This window comes from Camelina sativa, chromosome 16 (assembly GCF_000633955.1).
Source record: "Camelina sativa cultivar DH55 chromosome 16, Cs, whole genome shotgun sequence".
In the NCBI taxonomy this organism is placed as follows: domain Eukaryota; kingdom Viridiplantae; phylum Streptophyta; class Magnoliopsida; order Brassicales; family Brassicaceae; genus Camelina; species Camelina sativa.
Window position 1 is genome coordinate 119795 of NC_025700.1, and position 20485 is coordinate 140279.

Genomic DNA, 20485 nt, shown 5'->3' on the forward strand with positions numbered 1-20485 from the left:
AAGTAGAAACAAACAGAAAAAAAAAAAAACATAACTATATATATTTTTGGTAGGTAAGTCCAGATTTATTTGTTCACGTTTCTCGTATCACACAGAGTAGACGATTCCGTGGTTGGTAGGTGGCGAAAACTCTAGGGAAGATGATAACCGGAAGCTCGAAGGCGTCTTTTAGCTCGATGAAAGAGTTCCTGAAGGAGACGGGCGGGTATGCGGTAATAGACGGCGGGCTTGCGACGGAGTTCGAGAGACATGGAGCAGATCTCAACGATCCTCTCTGGAGCTCCAAATGCCTTATCACTTCTCCTCACCTCATTCACACCGTAAATCTCTTTTCCCGTCTTTCAGTTGGTCAAATCTGAAATCGAACCAAAAGCTTTGTGCTTTTCTTTTCGCTTTGTGTGTGAATAATGGATAATCCCTTGGATTTAGATGATTGAGGGATGAAGTAAAGCATTCTCATTTCCATTGACGGTGAATTATCAAGCACATATAGAATCCCACTTGTGTGAATCCTAAACCCTTTTGGTAGTTTTGGTTTATACTTTTATTAGATATGTGGATGGGTTTGCTTAGCTGCTTTTGTAATTCTTGATGGTGAGCAGGTGCATCTCGATTACCTTGAAGCTGGTGCTGATATCATCGCCAGCACTTCTTATCAGGTTCTTCTTTCTCCTCATCATCTCATCCTTCTCTCTTCTCCTTTCTGGACACTAATAAAACAGACTTTGTTGGATTGATCGTAAAATTTCTTAACAGGCCACGATTCAGGGGTTTCAAGCAAAGGGCTTTTCTAGAGAGGAAAGTGAATCTTTGCTTAGAAAGAGCGTCGAAATAGCTTGTCAAGCTCGGAACACTTACTACGACAAATGCGCAACTAGCTCCTCCTCCATCGATGATATCATTCTTATAAAGCGGCCTATACTAGTTGCGGCATCAGTCGGTAGCTACGGTGCATACTTGGCTGATGGATCTGAATACAGGTTTGTAGATGATTTGAGAGTTTTTGCGTTGGAGCCTGTGGATGGATTCCATATACTTTGAGCTTTAGACTTTTGCTTTCTGTGGGTTCCATTTATTTTTTATAAACTACCTTTTGTAACTACTGTTGGTGGTTTTGTTATCAGTGGAATCTATGGTGATTCCATCACGCTGGAAAAACTCAAGGACTTTCACCGCAGACGACTCCATGTTCTGGCGGAATCTGGTGCTGATCTTATAGCATTTGAGACCATTCCAAACAAGATTGAGGCTCAGGTACACTGATACTGATGGTTCCTCAGCATCATGACATGTTGGATCTTTTCATATCCCCCATTATTATTGATGCTATTTAGCTTCTGCTGGGTGTTTTAAGTTTTGGTTTTGTTTCTGTGATATGCTGCAAGGCATTTGCTGAGCTGTTAGAGGAGGGAGATGTGAAGATTCCTGGGTGGTTCTCATTCAACTCAAAGGATGGCGTGAACGTGGTTAGCGGGGATTCCATCAAGGAGTGTATCGCCATAGCTCAATCTTGTGACAAAGTAGTGGCGGTTGGAATCAACTGTACCCCTCCAAGATTCATCGAGGGCCTAGTTACTGAGATAGGAAAGGTGCGGCTTGGATCCACACTCATTAGGTATTTGTATTTGTATCTGTAGAGACACACTAAAAGGTTTTGCATAAACTTGTAGGTGACAAGCAAGCCCATACTAGTGTACCCAAACAGCGGAGAGAGCTATGATGCTGATCGGAAGGAGTGGGTGGTAAGTCATATATATATATGTATGTATATATATATATATATTCTATTTTATTTGTCTTGAGAGACGAAACGAGCAAAATGCAGAAAACAAACACACATAGACAGATCTCTTCTGAGTTGCTTAAAAACTGTTGCAGGAAAACACAGGAGTTGGAGATGAAGACTTTGTATCATACGTGGAGAAATGGATGGATGCAGGAGTGTCTCTTCTGGGAGGTTGCTGCCGCACAACACCAACCACCATCAGAGCCATCCACAAGAGACTTGTCAACCGCAGATCTCATTAGCTCTCGACAATTTCACTCTCTTACTATGAATCTCTGGAATTTTGTACCAAAATATCGTTTTCCCTTGTAGCCAAAAACAAAAACCAAAAAAATAATGTAGCCTGTTGGTGCGTGCTCCTCCTACTGATCTCTCATTTTGGCTTGCAGAAAACAAAATACTAGTCTAATGGGTTATTTGCCCAAACAAAAACAAAAAAAAAAAAATGTCTAATGGGAAATACTGGCTTGTATCTCTGATGAAGGGACCACTTCTCATCTATCATTAGAAACTTCAATAGCTTCTTTTTTTGAGATTTATATCTTTCAAGTGTTAATAAAGCTAGTTTTTATTTTCGCCAATTTGATGACTTGTAATCCTTCATAAGAATTTTTTATGTTCACGCACACCATTGTTATTGTCATTGGTGTGGTCAGAACGTTTTTTTGTTTGCCGTCAGTCACAATGTTTAGTTTAGTTTCAGATTATGTATTTAGGTTGATATATTATTCATGGGTTGGAGGAGCATTGTTTTTCTACATTCCATTGCTAGAGACCTTCAAACAATTTCAAAGTATCTTTCTTGGTGTGAGATGTTGGATGGATTAGCGTTGGGAACGAATTCCTCGTCATTCATCCATTTTGGATGGATTGTGAGGTGCCAAAGCTTCGGTTCCCTCGTTATTTGGTGTACTGATGAGAGCGTACGTATAGAAAGTCCTCAAAGGAATGGTCAGGCACGTTCAACAAGCTTGCGTCGTATGCCAAGATCATTAATTTGAGAGTAGCTTTCTTTATTCTGTTACAAACAACTCTCGGGACTTCCCAATGGCTTTGATCGAATAGAGTATAGGAGGTAGCAACTTAAGGCTTTTAAATGTAAAAAAGATAGAGATGTACACTGCACTATATACTGTTTCATCATTTTGTTCATATGTGAGAGAGATGTCAATGCGCTCGGGTTTCAGGGAGCGTTGGACTTGTAGTTGTATCGTACGGCTGGGGAATTATGAGATTTGATGAATAAGACCACACATTATTTTTGATGTGTGATCGGCTTTTCTGAATTTATACTACCAGATAAACAATACAGAAAGAGATGAAAACAGTAACATCATCCTTTTTAACTTTTTACCCCTAAACCCTAGCTAATAATAACCTCCTCCATGTTCATGAAAGTGATGTTTTACCCACACATCCAAAGGACTTCAAAATTTCTTCTTTCAAAGTTAAAAACTTTCACATCGCCCCATCCTTCCTTCCAACTTTCCCCTTCGATAAAAACCTGAAAACGTGTTACTTCGTCGCATCTATCAACATTTGTTTCTTTTGCATGTGTGACATAATATACTTGGAAATTAATTTGTTTCTACCTTTAGATAACTTAGCATAATGATGAATTTAAATATATTTTAAAAAAAAAGAAAAAAAAAAAGAGAGAACGTTTCCAGCCAAAAAGTTCGTAGATAATAATTAATACTCGGATATTAATTTATCTCTACTCATTTGAGATAAATTATAATAATCCAAAAACAGGCTTACCAAATCATTCTTAATATTGTTCTAGCTAAGGTGTTATCATGAATCTTTTATGATACCCAACATGTGCCGAATATTAGACAAAGTCGCCTTCATTAACAAAATTTATTATTAATTAGTACTATATTATTCAATAGTATTACACTATTGTATTGTTTTAATACAAAGACAATTCACAACAGAGAGATAGACACACACACACAAAACAGCAACAACCTTGAAAGTTATTTTTCTCTCAGTTAAATAAATACGAGTTCGTATTTCCGGTATCTTTTAATTGCAATGTTCGAATTCTTTATTGTTGGGTGTACTTGTGTGTGTAGTTGACGTACCAGAATAAACAATGGTGACCATTAAGTATTTTAACTCTTTAACTAATCAGTACGTTTCTCTCTAATCAGAGAGGACTCATTGGCATTTAACAAAAACAAAGCGTAATTATATCATATAAGTACTTGTTACAACTGGCACAGGGTTTCGTAGAGGCAGATAAAGTAATTGAGCCTTAAATTATTTTTTAATTATAAAAGAAAAAGGAATGGCTGTTGAAATATACTCCCTCTCTATCAAGATTTTCTAGTATTTTTTCTTGTATAATGATTTTCAGTATACTTTTATCAATTAATGCTAAGAAATTATAAATTTCAAGAATCTGAAGATTTAAAAGTTTGATGAAATACTATTGGTTAATAATTATAAAATATTTTATTATAAATAGATAATACACTTATTGTTAAACATTAAATATTTTTCTTAATTCATGTAAAAATCCAACATTATCTATTGTGATATAGAGGGAGTACTAATGTGTATATCATTATTTATTATATGCTATATTTTGAAAGAATAATTAAAAAAATGAAGATAAAAATTACGCTAATTAGTAAAACTAAGTATTGGTCTGAACAAACAGAGACGGTCTCCCACATGCAGCATGTGTCATTTTAACTTTACCTTACAACATTTATACTAGTGCATAAAAACTCACCAAACAAGGTCTTAAAAGTGAAAACTCGATTTTATTATATTCATATAAATTTTAGATAAAGCAAAATCCGAGGGCATTGGTTGGTCCCTGTAAGTTAACCCTACAAGATCCTAGTATCTTTTTATGTTTATAAAATAAACAAAAGTTAGCTCATATATAGATTCATGTATAGCATTTCAATACTATTAACTTTGTGTCTTCACTGTCTTGTGTTTAGACAAATATTTCTGGATGAGACTCGAGAGTCTACCCAAACCGTAAGGCACAGTGATTTAAACCGATCTTATGTTCGTTTCGTATAGTTATATTATATATGTCACTCATAGGCTATATGTAACATGACATTGTATTCTTGCAATGGCTAATGGGGATATTACACGTTTGAATGAGATGATGGTCCCTTAGACATTTAGTCTAGATTATTGGGTCGTCAAATTAAAAGAAACCCCTCCTCTTTTCCACACAACAAAACTCAATTTTATAAAATCTCACATTTTACTAAAAAGTGCCTTACAAATAAAATTTGGTAAACGTGTTAGTGCCCTTTTCTATGACAAACACACACACACACACACAAATGTAGATGAACCCATATATATATATATATAAAGTGACATATATGTTGCTGTAGTTGTTGTCTCCCGAAACCTCAAACTTCACCCTTTAAACATGCATCTACCATATAGCTCACCAATCCACTCCCTCGATTTGCTTTTACTAAATATATGTTGGCGACATATTCCCAAGAATTGAGATATCTCGTTTTTGTTTTGTTGCGTTTGTTTGAATTGCCAAAACCGGGATTTGTATTTGCAATATGCAAAATATGGAATAGAATAAATGAAAAGTGTCCATTTCCTTTTTTTTAATAGATATCATGGATGGATTGTGTACCTAAAGTAGGCACATATATATGATATATTACTGTTTGATACCATATATATACTTGATTTGTGAATTTCTAAAAAAGTGTATAACATATATTCTTGATTATGATTTCACAATCTACAAAGAGTAAATGTTGGAGGAATTACAAAAAAAAAATACTACTTAAGTATTTGAAGACTAGAAAAACAAAAAAGGAAACATAATAGCTGGAATTGGAGGCAGTAGTCAGTAAACTAGTGAAATACCAAAAAATCAGAGCTTGGCCTTGGAGGAGGATATATATATATATATATATACCAAAATTAGTATTACCATAATAATAAAGATAAAGTAAACATATATTTATGGGAAGAAAATTAATAGTAATATACGACAAAATCAATGAGAGAGATATGAAAACGAAAAAGTCTGAGGGGGGGGGAACTGCAATAACTATGGACTAGCAACTATCAAATTTATTTAGTAAAAAACAAATTAAAAAAAAAAAAAAAAAAACGGGTAAATGAGAAAGTTACGACCGGGTGGGTTAAAAAAACCGGAAACAGGAAAAAACGGGTACAAATCGGATTTATTAATTTTCTTTAAAAAAAAAAAAAAAAAAAAGAAGGGTCGGACCCACAATTTTTAGTACTAAAGATGCAGAAGAAAGAGAGAAAGAGAAAGAAAGAAAGGAAGAAGAAGAAGAAGAAGAAGGTCTGGACTCTGGAGAGAGACAATATCGTATGGCAGTTTCATGATCCGTTCCTTTTGTTCTTTAGAGAGAAAGAGAAAATACATTTTTCCAGAAAACAACAAGAAGATCAAGAAGAGGAAAAACCGGGTTGTACCCGAATACCCATCTATCTCTCTCTCTTCACCCGGCCGGATTCCAAAGTTGTTGTCTTTCGTTTGCCTCCCCCTCTTCCCTTCCCTTTCTTGTTCTTGGAGAGAGAGTGAGAGATAACAAAACACCAAACCAACAACCTCTCTCTCTCTCTCTCTCTCTCTCTCTCTCTCTCTCTCTCTCTCTCTTTCTCTCTACTTTGCTCTGTGCCCTGAAACGAGGGCTCCTTTGTTTCTGCCCCTTCCTAGGATTTGCAACACTTAGATTAGATTAGATTCCCTAATCTCTCTCTCTCTCTCTCTCTCTCTCTCTCTCTCTCTCTCTCTCTCTCTCTCTCTCTCTCTCTCTCTCTCTCTCTCTCTCTCTCTCTCTCTCTCTCTCTCTCTCTCTCTCTCTCTCTCTCTCTCTCTCTCTCTCTCTCTCTCTCTCTCTCTCTCTCTCTCTCTCTCTCTCTCTCTCTCTCTCTCTCTCTCTCTCTCTCTCTCTCTCTCTCTCTCTCTCTCTCTCTGTTTTTATATAACAAGTGGTCTCTCACATTGACCTCTTTGTATTCTCATATAATTCGTCACCCATATATATATATATATATATTCAGTTTTAGTTTTAGAATCAGAAAGAGATCTATACATCTCTCTGTTGTATGAAGCTCAAGAACAATGGGTGAAGGTAGCCTCAAGAAAAGCAAGGTTTCTTTTTTATTTCTCTCTCTCTCTCTCTCTCTCAGTTGACTATGTGTTGTTAATTCTTCTTCTTCTTCTCTCTAAATTGACTACTATATGTTGTTGTTAATGCAGCTTTCATGGCCGAAAACATTGGTCAAGAAATGGCTAAACATCAAGAGCAAATTAGAAGACTTTCACGCTGACGACTTGTTCGACAGAGGAGGTAAACTAACTCTCGGGCGGAATTGTTATTATTATTAGGCTTTGTTTACTCTTATATGTTTTTTAAAAAAATTTTAATAGTACTAGTAAAAAGTTTTTGTTAACAGTAAGTAAGTAAATAAATACTAGTGTGTCTTTTTTTTCTTGTCTATGAATGTGATGAGAATGAGAGAACACACAACAGCTTTATATAACTCATCTTTTTAATATTATATATAGATAAAGGAATACCTTTTTTTTTTTTTTATATATATTTTTTTGCAGGTGAAGGTGGAGGAGATAGGAGGAACAATGTCATTGAAAGAGAAATTGGTATCCCCCCACTCGTCATTACAAACCAAACCAAACCAGTGCCTTTTTAAAATGGTTAATTAAAAAGAAATTGGTTTTGCAGAGACGACTCATCCACGCAAGAGGAATAGCGGAAGAGCCAGACGACGAAACAAACCCGAATTCGATCCACCACTTCCACTTGATCATCATCTTCTTAGGTAGGTATCTTTCTTTCTTTGGGAGCCTTTTTGTTTTTTGTTTTTTTTTTTTTTTTAAATAATACTAAATTTTAACACACATTGACATTATTATTATTATTATTTTTTTTTTTATATAAAAAAGGGTATTTACTGCTACATGGAATGTCGCCGGAAAATCTCCGCCGAGTAATTTAAATCTGGAGGATTGGCTTCACACTTCTCCCCCTTCCGACATTTACGTTCTTGGGTACCTCTTCTCTCTTCTTCTTCTTTCTACTCTCTTTTTATACTACTATTGTATAATCTCCATCACTCTCTCTAAAGATTTTAGTTTTTTTTTTTTTTTTAAACAGCTTCCAAGAGATCGTTCCTTTGAACGCCGGCAACGTCTTAGGCACTGAGGACAACGGCCCCGCCAAGAAATGGGTCTCTCTCATCAGACGCACCTTAAACACTCTCCCCCTCGGTACCTGCCCTACTCCTTCCCCTGTTCCCCACCCGGTCGCCGAGCTCCACTCTGACTTCGAAGCTGCTGCTAACTCCTCCCTCTACCACCGCACCAGGAGCCTTAGGATGGACACGTCTGCTTCATCCCTGCACCTTCACCGTAGGTTCAGCGTCTGTGACCGTTTCATGCCTGACGATTTCTACGACCAGAGCTTCAGGTATTGCTCCTCTGACGACGACGACGACGACGAGCCAGATTTTCCTTCTCATCATTGTCACTATTCCCCTGTCTCGAGGACTGGGTCCTTTGTAGCAGACGAGAGGGACAAGGGAAGAGACAAGTCCAAGTATTGTTTAGTCGCCAGTAAGCAGATGGTTGGGATCTTCTTGACCGTTTGGGTCAAGACTGATCTAAGGGACAGTGTCCAGAACCTCAAAGTGTCTTGTGTTGGGAGAGGCTTGATGGGTTATCTTGGAAACAAGGTACTTTTCCAGATTCCTTGAGCTTTTTTCTTTCTTTCTATTAACCTCCCAAAATCCTTCAGCTTCTCTAAAAAAAAAATGTTGGATCTTTTTTTAATGTGAAGGGCTCGATTTCGATAAGCATGTCCGTTCACCAGACGAGCTTCTGCTTTGTCTGCAGCCACTTGACATCTGGCCAGAAAGAAGGCGACGAGCTGAGAAGAAACTCTGATGTTTTGGAGATTCTAAGGAAAACCAGATTCCCTAGAGTGAACAACGCAGGGGACGACAAGTCTGAACCCCAGACGGTTTTAGAACACGAGTGAGTTATCATCAATGCTCCTTCCTCTTCACTTGTTTGACTCTTGCAATCAACTCAAAAAAAAAAAAAAAAAAAAACTTCTTTGTNTTAACCTCCCAAAATCCTCCAGCTTCTCTAAATAAAAAAGTTTGGATCTTTTTCAATCTGCAGGGCTCGATTTCGATAAGCATGTCCGTTCACCAGACGAGCTTCTGCTTTGTCTGCAGCCACTTGACATCTGGCCAGAAAGAAGGCGACGAGCTCAGAAGAAACTCTGATGTTTTGGAGATTCTAAGGAAAACCAGATTCCCTAGAGTGAACAACGCAGGCGACGACATGTCTGAACCCCAGACGATTTTAGAACACGAGTGAGTTATCATTAATAATGCCCCTCTTCACTTGTTTGATTCTTGCAATCAACTCAACAAGAAAAAAAACTTCTTTGTTGTGTGTGTGTGTTTTTCAGTCGGGTAATCTGGCTTGGAGACCTGAACTACCGTATAGCTCTTTCTTACCGGTCTGCAAAAGCCCTTGTCGAGATGAGAAATTGGAGAGCCTTGCTTGAGAAAGACCAGGTAAGTTAGTTCTACATTTCAGGCAACCTTTCAAAATCCCAAGAAGTTGGACCAATTATTGTTTTTTTTTTTTATCTAAGAGTGTCAATTTTATTGTTACAGCTACGGATAGAACAACGAAAAGGTTGTGTCTTTGAAGGCTGGAACGAAGGGACTATCTATTTTCCTCCCACTTACAAATACTCTAACAACTCAGATATATACGCGGGAGATGATCGGCTTCCCAAGGCCAAGAGACGGACTCCAGCTTGGTTAGTATACTTGTTTCTCTAGTCCTCAGCAGCATGGAAACTTGATGGCATATATAAATACTGATAGTTTGATTTATCTTAACTGAATGAAGGTGTGATCGCATACTCTGGTACGGGAGTGGTCTTCATCAGCTGTCATACGTTCGAGGGGAATCAAGATTCTCGGATCACAGACCAGTCTACAGTTTGTTCTCTGTAGAGATTGAGTCGGTATGTAGAAACCGTATAAAGAAAAGCTCCAGTTACACCAGCTCTAGGATCGAAGTTGAGGAACTTCTTCCTCAGCGGTATGGATATAACCCGTACTGATTCATCATCATCGGTCCTAAATCCGTTTGAAGACAGATCCCCGAAGGAGGTCTCAAATTAATGTTTCTAAAGCCAGAACCAAAACAAAAAATAATTGGTAAATAAATATTTGATGATCATGGAATATGTTAAGTTGTGTGTTTCTAATAATATCATCTGGTCTTGTGGGATTTTTCAGTAGTCGGAGGTTTGTGGTGGACTTTTGACATGCAGAGAGTCATGGAACAAAACGCAGATCTTCTTGGTCAAGATCTCTGTTTCTCGGGTTAGAACAGGACAAGATTCGAGTGCCAAAAAACCAAAAAGAGAGGAATAAGAGAGTAGTAATAAGGTCTATAGGTATTCAGCAGATCAAATACATATATATATATATATATATATATATATATATATATCTTTAGGATTATAGAGAATTGACCAGTCATTAGCTTCTTTTCAGACCACTAGTTTTCTTCTCTAGATAGACGACACACTAGTAGTGTAGGATTCGTCAAACTTGTGCATAATGAATTATATATGTGTATGCTTGGGGATGTAAATTGTAAAATGGATTCTTTGTAAGGACCAATGGGTTTAAGAAGATTTGGAAAGTGCAGATTATCAGTTTCATGTCCTAATAAGATTTTATCACCCTGCCCATACACACCTATATATAATATTGGGATTAAACAGAGAAACATATGCAAAAAGTGTCACCACAATGTGTATTTTTTTTTTTTGGTCAACTGGAATTATATTAGAAAGGATTAAAGCTTTTTACATATTACTACTACAGATCCAAAAGGTACAGAAGCCAAAAAACACTACCCACATTTGGTCTGATACTACTCTACACTCCACTCAAGATTTAGATCTACACAAAAGAATATGCTTATCACGAAAGCCATATTACCAAAAACTTTGATTCAAGCAGCAGCCGATGCCCTTTCTTCGGCAAACAACCCATCTAACCAAAATGGAAGACTCCTAGCAACATACGATTGCAGTCTACCTTCGTCAGTCACACTTTTAGCAATCAATGCAGCTCCTCTGTTTGAAAAAAAGTTTTCCAAAAATAATTTTCACTTTTTAAAGTGTTTACACTAAAAAACCCACCTCCATAGATTGATATCTAAATGAAGGCCAAACTACCGGATTAGTGATCGCTTTAACCAGACAATCATCCTGCAGTGCGAAGATCACATTCTCTACTCTATGACTATTCATATTATCGATGGCCCACAAGAGACCTTGAAATTGAGCATCCTTTTATCATTGATCCTTGAGAAAGTTGTCTTGCTGTGTAAGAGTACCACTCCTTCATGATCTCTTAACACCCAAGCACAACCCGCCAATCTATTCCTAAGAGACCAAGAGATTCCAATATTGCATTTTAACCAATCTAAAGGTGGCCCTGACCACACCTTTTTTCCTTGGGCTACCTCTCTACTCTTAACCAACGAGTTCCTTCCTGCACTATTCGATTCCGCATCACTTTCAGTTGATTCTGGAATTTGAGCTTCTGACCATTCCAACCAATCCTCTTTACTTTTACCAATAATTTCATCCGGAGCAAAGGATTTACCATCAAAGGATACTAGGTTGCGGTTTTTCCATATCCTCCATAAAATCTAAGGAAAATTTTTCCTAAACTCCTCATGCCACAAAGGGTTTTTTAAGTTTGTCACCAAATAATGAAAGTTTGAGAAGACCGAACTGGCTTCGAAACCCCTTTCCGGAGAAGGAATTCCAGAAAGTACCCAAATTTGTCTGGAAAGGGGGTAAGAAAACAAAACATGGTTGATCGTCTCTTCCTCCACACCACAAATCTGACAAATGTCTACCATCTTCATCCCTCTTTTCTTCAGCGCAAACGTAACAGGAAGAGCACCCGAAAGAATTTTCCATAAAAACACTTTGATCTTCGGATCTGTTAGTAAAGTCCACACTTGAGCTTTTAAGGAATTTGTTGAAGGTTGTTGGGTCGCCTCTACCCTGATCTGGAGATTTGCTGAGTGAGACAATAGCCAGTACGCCGATTTAACTAAAAAATCACCACTCTTTGTTATATTTCCACGAGAAAAAATCCTCAATCTCAGTTGTCGGCTTTATTTTTTGAATTCTTTGAATATCATCTAGTAGGAAGTGGTAGAGTAGGGCTTCTTGATCCCAACCCCTTCAAACTCTATCAATCAACTCTGAAACTCTCAAGTCAGGGTTGAAAAAATTATTTCTTCTCCAAGGTGCTCTTCTACCTTCGTCCTCAATCCAGTCATCTAACCAAACTCTGATTGATTTGCCATTGCCTACATTCTTAACCAATCCCTGAGATAAAAGATCTCTTCCAAACATGATGCTTCTCCATGCATAGGAGGGTCGAGGCCTGAGAGTAGCATTTAAAAACTCACAATTTGGGAAATATCTGCTCTTCATCATCAAAGATACTCTGAGGATACTGAAGGATTCTCCATGCTTGTTTCGCCAAGAGTGCTTGGTTAAAGGACTGAATATCCCTGAAGCCTAAACCTCCCATCGCTTTAGGAAGACATAACTTTTCCCAACTTTGCCAATGAATACCCTTAGTATGCTCCGCATTACTCCACCAAAAATCTGCCATGGCACTCGATAGAGTAGAACAAGTGTATTTTGGTAATTTAAAGCAAGACATCACGAACACGGGCATTGCTAGGGCTACAGATTTGAGAAGGACTACTTTACCTCCTTGGGATAGGAACCTACCATACCAACCAGAAAATTTTGCTTTCAACCTATCTTTAATATAGCTCAATAATTCCACTTTTGAACCACTAAAGCTTTCTGGCATACCCAAATACGTTCCTGCTCCCCCTTCTTTAAAGATTCCCATTTTTGATTGGATTGCAGTCTTCGAGACCTGAGTTACCCTTGTACCAAAGGTGATTGACAATTTGTTGAGATTAATGGATTGACCAATAGCTGCCCCATACTTAACCAAAGCGTCCTGAAGAAATGAGACATGCTCCAAATCAGCCTTGCACATAAAAAGGCTGTCGTCCGCAAATAAAAGGTGATGAACTTCAGGTCTTTCCTCCGAAAATTTGATGCCTTCTAGTTTTCCTTCTCCTTGACCTTTATTAAGTAGATACGCCAACCCTTCTGTACAGAGAACAAAGAAAAAAAGTGATAAGGGGTCACCTTGGCGAAGACCTCTCTGAGGTGTGATCATACCAAAAGGCTGATCATTAATCAGTACTGAGAAGGTCATAGTTGAGATACATAACATAACCTAGTTCACCCATCTCTGATGAAACCCCAAAGCAGTCAGTAAAGCTCTCACATAACTCCACTTGACTCTATCATATGCTTTAGACATATCTGTTTTCACTGCAATGAACTGAGAGGAGATGTTTTTATCTGAATTGAGGTTGTGTACCACTTCATGGGCCACCAAGATATTATCATTAATCATTCTCTCTGAAATAAAGGCAGACTGGTTGCTGAAAAAAATCACTGGAAGTAACGGTTGCATCCTTTTGACCATAATTTTAGAGATCACTTTATAGAAAACCGAACATAGACTTATAGGACGCAGGTCACTCATTTCCTCCGGGTTCAGGGTTTTGGGGAGGAGTCATAGATGTGTATAGTTCCACTCCACTGGAAATATACCCTCTTCGAAGAAGGACTGAATTTCTTTAGTTACCTGAGCTCCAACCGTTGACCAATACTTTTGAAATAATAACGCAGTCATTCCATCAGGCCCCGAAGCACTAGTTGGATCAATCGAAAAAACTGCATCTATAATCTCCTCAACCGTAATTTTTTCAACCAAGGAATCATTCATCTCCTGAGTGATTTTAGCTGGAAAACCTGAGAACCACTACTGAAATGATTGAGGATTCGAGGATTTAAAGAGTTGATTGAAATAAGTTGCGGTCACTTCACCTTTTGCCGCCTCCGATTTCTTAAAACCCCCATTGACATCTCTCAGTTGGTCAATTCTTTTGCGATCCCTATTACCTTTGACTGCCCAATGAAAGAACTTTGAGTTTCTGTTTCCAGATTTCAACCATTTCTTTCGGCTTTTTTGCCTCCAATACTCTTCTTCGTTGAAATACGCCTTTGCTAATTCCTTCTTTAGCACATGGATTCTCTGCAAATTAGGCCTACGTTGCGACTGAACTGCTTCCAACATCCTTTCTAGGTGATGATTATTCTTTTTCGAGTTGATACTGTTCTTATTTTTCCACGAGCTCAACCCCTTTCTACAATCTCTCAACCTTTGAGAAACTAGAAAGCCCCTATAAGATAAACCAGGTTTCCACGCTTCCTGATAGCCTCCTTGACTTCTTTTCTAGTAAGAAACCTTTTATCAAAACGAAATTGCCCTCTGTAAGCATCTTGAGAAGCCATTATCCCCACTAGAACCGGTCTATGGTCAGAACCTCTCAAGTCAAGAAAGGCTTGATTGGAAGCTAGGAAAACATCATTCCAGGCTTTGTTACCAAAAGCTCTATCTAACCTACACTGAATCCAATGATCCCCTCTTCTTCCCACCCAAGTAAAGTTATTTCATGAACTTGACAGCTCCATCATCCCACATGCATCCAACATCTCAGCAAAATGTTTGAAAAAGGATTCAGGTCTCCTAGGTCCACCCCTTTTTTCACCATTATTAAGAATGACATTGAAATCCCCTACCATACACCATCTCTCCTTTCTCTAAACTCCAAATCTGGACAATCTCTCCCAAATAGCATTTCTCAGGGAGTTATTCGATCACCATACACACACGAGAGGAAAAAATTAGATGCTCCATACTGAACTTGAACATCAATCAGGTTCTTATCCTCATACAAAAAGTCCAACTGTATACTACTTTTCCACATAAGAGCCAAACCACCACATTTCTCTACCGGCTCCACCGTGAATAATCTATCATACCCCAAAAGACATTGAATATAAAACAAGTTATTTCTACTATGCATAGTTTCTATTAGGAACAAGATCTCAGGAAAATGTTTTTTACGCATTTCCATGAGACGGGGAATCACCAAATCTTGAGACCGTCCCAATCGTTGGCAATTCCAGCTCAGAATGCTCATTACGCATTGGGAGATCCCTCACCTAGGATCACCACCAAAGGATTTAGCTTTAGAAATTTTGCAGAGCTGTTTCCTTCATCTTCTGCTTTTCTCTTCTCTTTTTTCCTTCTCACCAATTCCACCTGGACCATTTGATTCTTGATAGGAAGCTTAGAATTATTGGCTACATATTTTCTTAGACGAGAAGGGGGTTTATTCCTAGCTTTCGTCTTGCTTTTTGAAATAGAGCCGGAAGGGCCAGTTTCAAAAGAACCCAGTCCAGAACCCGTAGCTCTAACCTGAAATGGTTGAGACAAAGCCAAAAATTCACTAAACGCATGATTACCAGCCGATGGCTCGAATTTATCCCCCAAAGCATTCTTGACTCTCAGCAGAGTCCACCATTACAGTAGTGTCCACAAAGAAACCAAAAAACAATACCCTTATCCTTGTTTACATCCAAATGAACCACCGGGGCATTTTCCATTCGGAGAACCATTTTCTTAGCAATGGGATCTAATTCCGCTTCACTAACCGATTTCCTAATTCTGGCTATTTTGATGGCTCTATCTTCATTATTGTTCACCAAAATGTATTGCCTCATTCCTTCTAGCACTTCAGAGGCAATCCTATTCCTACCAGTGGCAGGATCAATCTCCACCTGATCCTCTCTCAAAATACCAAACAGGGGATCAGATTCTTGAAGAAACAATGGTTTTGAAAATCGTGGACTAGGGATACCCGACCTACGCGCTTCCTCTTCTAATCTCTTTCTATTCGCCAGGAGGGGGCAGGAATCCTTTTCATGAGTTAGTCTTTGACACTCGTAGCACCTTTTTTGAATTCTCTCGTACTGGAACCTCACGAAAGTAGAACCACCTCGAGGTAGACTAACTTCTTTGGATCTACGCAAAGGTCTGGCCACATCAAAAAGAACCTTAACTCGCACAAATTCTTGCAACTGAGGTTTGTCTGGATCAAAAGCTACTTCTTTTACTTCGCCAATCAGTTCACCTAAAGCCGTGATGGCTTTGAAAATATAGAAGTTTAGCGGGATATTCCAGATTTGCACCCATATTGGTATGACTTGCAAATAGTTGGCCGGAGAATGTTCATACCATCTGTCTACTGCCAACGACCAATCATTATAAGTATGGGCTCCTTTTGCTAAGACCTCAAGAAGGTCATACTCATTATCGAAAATGAATTGAAATTGTTCCTTTGAAAGAGCAACACCCCTCATTCTTCCAGGTTTCTGCCTTTTCCTAGGCATGACTCGAATTAAATTCACCATTGGCTGACAAGCTGGATTGAGAGTTCTCCCAATGAGACTTATAGCATTTCTCTCCATAGACATGTAGTCAGGAAGATCTGGCATAACAAATGGTAACTCCTCTTCTTCTTCCAACGACATCGCCATCAAAGCTTTGTCCATTGCCGACGGCATGCTTCAAAGACACCAAACACCTGTTTCACTTCACTTAGGGACTTTCCAGATCTGACCGCCCAACTATACCAGACCAAAACAACCCGCGGAACCTTAAAGAGATGGTAGAGATTTTCTTCACCCAGAAAAGTAAGAACAATCAAACACAAACAGATTACTGTGACTGAAATTTCACCAAAACAGGTTGAAACGATGGTAAACAGGAGATAGCGGCTACAAGAGAAAGTGTTTTCCGGTCTAAAAGTTCACTTTTCAACCTAATCAAAAACACTAGGTGAAGAAGAAGATATTAAACCCAAAAAAGGGTGGTTTACAAATCCTTTTTTATGTTAGTCGTAATGTCACCACAATGTGTATACTTATTGGATTCTACAAAGTGGCTTAATCTTTCCCTAAGTTTGGAAGATTATTTATTAACTAATGTTATTTTCTTGTCACAAGAGTTGTCTGTATATACAAACTTACAAAATGATTATTTAAAATTTAAAAAAAACTAAGAAAAACGTTTTAATAATTCAGATTCTCTAAAACAAAACACCAACAAAACACATAAAGAATTTCTCCTAATTTATTTGGGCAAGAAAATGACAAATAAATGATACTAGTATATATTCTTCTGTTTTTTTGAAGTTGGTAATTGGTTGCAAGTATGGGGGAAGTTTTTTGTAAAATGGTAACTAAGCATATAAATGAAGTATTCAGACGAAAAAAAAAAAAAATTCTTCTGTCAACAATAATATATCTAATGTATATATTTCCGTGCATTCCAATGTCCCTTTAATAAAAAAAAAGAGGTCTTGTTGTATTGTATTGTATTGTATTGTATTGTATCTAACAACAACGCGTCTGGTTAAAGCGAGTCAAGTAAACGCAATTATATGATTGGGAGCTCCTTTACTCTCTCACTCTCTCTCTTGGATTTGTTGGGCCTTTAAAAGTTTACAAGATTACTCACCACGTGGGTAAACTTTATTTTACGAAATTTTGAACTCAGAGATTGTCTCCTTCCCCCGCCCCACACACACATGACACACCCGCTCGGTTCAGTATCTTATCAATTCTACTAAATTGCTTTCGGCCGGAGCTTCGTTAGGGTTTTATACAGTACTCCCTCCGTTTAATAATATAGGATGTTTAGAGAAGTATTTTTGTTTTATAATATATGATGTTTCCAACTTTCTATCCAACTTTTAGATTAATTTTATATTATGCAGTCTTGTTTATGATTGGTTAAACTTTTAAAAGTAAATATTTTTTAATATGCGTGCTTTAACTAAAACATTCTATATTTTAAAACGGAAGAAGTATTATCTTTTTGAAATGATACTGACGTATGACTCGTAGATAGATTCAAACAATGAAAATACGAAGAGAAAAATATACTAATTAATATACCATGGTTTACTTACTAGTTACTAGTATTATCTTCTTAACAAGATACATATATATCGAGAAGTTTTTAAAATTAAATCGAAAATCAATTAAGGAAAGGAAGAAAACAATAAGAAAATTACAAACACATGAGGATAGAAAATAAAGTAGGTTAACCGGTGTAAGATCTTGGGCGGTGTTCTGTACGGACGGAGACGAAAGTGATGCTCTAGATCTCCGACAACAGATCTGAGCTCCTCTTGTCCTCCTTTTCTCATCTATTCAATGCTTTTCAAAGGATCTTTGCTAATTCGGCTTATATCTACAAGTTCTTCTCCTTCTACTTCTCCAAGTACAGCTTTTATCAGAGCCGCGTCTCTCTCCTCTCAATCCTTATGAAGCAGAAGAATCACTCTAGCATTATGCTAAGCCCTATGGATGTTTCTCTAGCAAAATGCTAAGTCTTTTTCTTCATTTATTTGCCTTTGGTTCAAGGATTACCTCACCTCTCTGGTTATGGAAGGAACAAGACATGTTTGATGATAAGGATTGCATAAGTCCCCTAGGCTACTCTTACTTCCACCTTGTTTCCACCATGGTTTTTGGTGAGATCTTCCCTTACTCTGTTTTCTCCTTCTGCCGGTTAGCCAATGCAAGTCTCAGTCTGAAAATTCTCAAATGGAGACTATCTCCGCCTATCTATCTCTGGTCCCTATCACTGCAACGGAGACCTCCTAACCTGAAGATAGAGTCGTGGCCTTTTCTCCTCCCCGATTTGTCTTCACCGGCCAGATCCTTCTCAATTTATGTCTCACTTGGTGTGAAGGAATGCCATCAACCTCGTCCCAACTGCTGGCCCATGCCTCTGTTGAAGCTAAATCTCGATCTGGTGAGCTCTTCACCGGTGGACATGCCATTTCGACTGTCAACATTTTTAAGAAGGCCAGATCTGGTGAGTTCTTCACCGGTGGCGATGAAACCCGTGTTAACTCGGCTGATTCTGTCTCTCCCTTCTCATCAATCGAGCATCTGGAGCCAGTTGGTGAATCGAAGGGCTCCAACTCTAGATACACCCTCATGGAGTAACCTGAATTTCAAAGTGACGCTTCCATCGCTGAATTTCTCTAAATTATTTAGCGAACAGAAGCTTGGTCATGGGTTGGCGATGAATTGTCTCCAATATTTTCAAGTTAATTCATTTTGGTGGACCTCTACTGCAAATTATTTGGCGTGGGATAATGATGTATTAAAGAGGATGAGTTCAAAGCCCAATACCATTGGCCAATTTGTAATAACTTCCTCACTATGTGAGAGATCATTTATACAATCTTCCTATAAGGAATGCTTACTCTTCCAATGTTACTTATTATATCATGGTCTCAGTGTGCCATTGCTAGAGCTTATAATCAATCGTTCCAAAGTTAGTACGGTGGGGTTTTATTCTCCCTCTGGAACTAATAAATGAGAACAATTGCATGGAATTGCCAAGGGGCGGGAGCCAAACTGACTCGTCGCCGACTGCGTGAGATGTGTCGGATGTACTCACCAGGCTTTTTATTTCTGTCGGAAACCAAAAACGACAAGTTTTATCTGCAAAAAGTGCAAGCAGATTTAGGTTTAGATAACCTTCAAACCGTTGAGCCTGAGGGCACTAGCGGCGGTTTAGCTTTATTGTATTCGAATGATTTTCCGGTAAAGTTTTTATTACTAGATGACCGGTTAATCGATATCGAAACAATTATTAATGGAAATCGGGTCTATATGTCATTTATTTATGGTGACCCTATCCCTGGAAATCATGATTATGTTTGGGAAAGACTAATGCGTATTGGAGTCTCGAGATTTGAGCCTTGGTTTATTATTGGAGATTTCAACGAAATAACAGGGAATCATGAAAAAAGAGGGGGTAAAAAAAGATCGGAAGCCTCCTTTCTACCTTCCGTGCTATGATTGATTCATGTGGGCTCATTGATTTCCCTTACCAAGGAAACCAATTTTCGTGGATTGGTCAACGGTCAAATGGTAAGATTCGGTGTCGCTTGGATAGAGCCATGGGAAATGAAGAGTGGCACAATATATTTTCCCACACTAATGTGGAGTACATGAAGATGTGGGGTTCGGACCATCGTCCCCTCCTTGCATCTATTCTTACACGTCCAAAAAAGTTTTTGAGAAGGTTTATGTTTGACAAGCGCTGGATAGACAAGCCAGGCCTCAAAGAGGCGGTGGTAGATGGATGGGGAGGGGACGACAATTCTGTTGAACGTTCCATCTTGAAAAAGATCCAAAATTGTAAAAGAGCAATCTCCATTTGGAAGAAAAATAATCAAACAAACTCAGAAAAGATGATTAAAGAACTTCAAGAAAAGATTGATGAGATATATGGAGATGATCAAGCATCGTCGGAAACTCTCCTCAACCTAAAATGGCAGCTCTGCGAAGCCTATAGGGAAGAGGAAGCTTATTGGCATCAAAAAAGCAGAGAACTTTGGCTTGCAGAAGGAGATCAAAATACAAAATTCTTCCACGCTTCCACAAAACAAAGAAGGGCAAGGAACAAGATCACTGGCATCCTTAATCANACCTGGAGTCTGGGTTGATACAGAAGAAGGAATAGAAAAAGTAGTTGTGGAGTATTTTGACAATCTCTTTTCATCCTCGAATGCGAGCGACCCTACCT

At 38.3% G+C, this 20485-nt stretch overlaps 2 protein-coding genes across 2 annotated transcripts; both read left to right on the forward strand.

Moving 5' to 3' along the window:
• Positions 50-2162, forward strand: LOC104748990 (homocysteine S-methyltransferase 2). The gene is made up of 7 exons (XM_010470567.2): positions 50-320; positions 603-659; positions 757-980; positions 1125-1254; positions 1386-1589; positions 1671-1742; positions 1879-2162. Exons 1-7 carry the CDS (start codon positions 141-143, stop codon positions 2026-2028), a joined length of 1017 nt encoding a protein of 338 aa, XP_010468869.1. The 5' UTR covers positions 50-140; the 3' UTR covers positions 2029-2162.
• Positions 6717-10540, forward strand: LOC104748991 (type I inositol polyphosphate 5-phosphatase 4-like). The gene is made up of 11 exons (XM_010470568.1): positions 6717-6929; positions 7038-7128; positions 7392-7439; positions 7522-7618; positions 7743-7847; positions 7954-8530; positions 8635-8831; positions 9277-9385; positions 9488-9636; positions 9729-10042; positions 10124-10540. Exons 1-10 carry the CDS (start codon positions 6900-6902, stop codon positions 9943-9945), a joined length of 1620 nt encoding a protein of 539 aa, XP_010468870.1. The 5' UTR covers positions 6717-6899; the 3' UTR covers positions 9946-10042; positions 10124-10540.

Bases quoted from the DNA above. Each gene is read 5' to 3' on its own strand.
- LOC104748990 (XM_010470567.2), top strand. From the start codon at position 141: ATGATAACCGGAAGCTCGAAGGCGTCTTTTAGCTCGATGAAAGAGTTC. The intron at 660-756 runs GTTCTTCTTTCT...ATTTCTTAACAG, and splicing joins TCGCCAGCACTTCTTATCAG to GCCACGATTCAGGGGTTTCA. The intron at 1,743-1,878 runs GTAAGTCATATA...AAACTGTTGCAG, and splicing joins CTGATCGGAAGGAGTGGGTG to GAAAACACAGGAGTTGGAGA.
- LOC104748991 (XM_010470568.1), top strand. From the start codon at position 6,900: ATGGGTGAAGGTAGCCTCAAGAAAAGCAAG. The intron at 6,930-7,037 runs GTTTCTTTTTTA...TTGTTAATGCAG, and splicing joins GTAGCCTCAAGAAAAGCAAG to CTTTCATGGCCGAAAACATT. The intron at 7,848-7,953 runs GTACCTCTTCTC...TTTTTTAAACAG, and splicing joins TCCGACATTTACGTTCTTGG to CTTCCAAGAGATCGTTCCTT.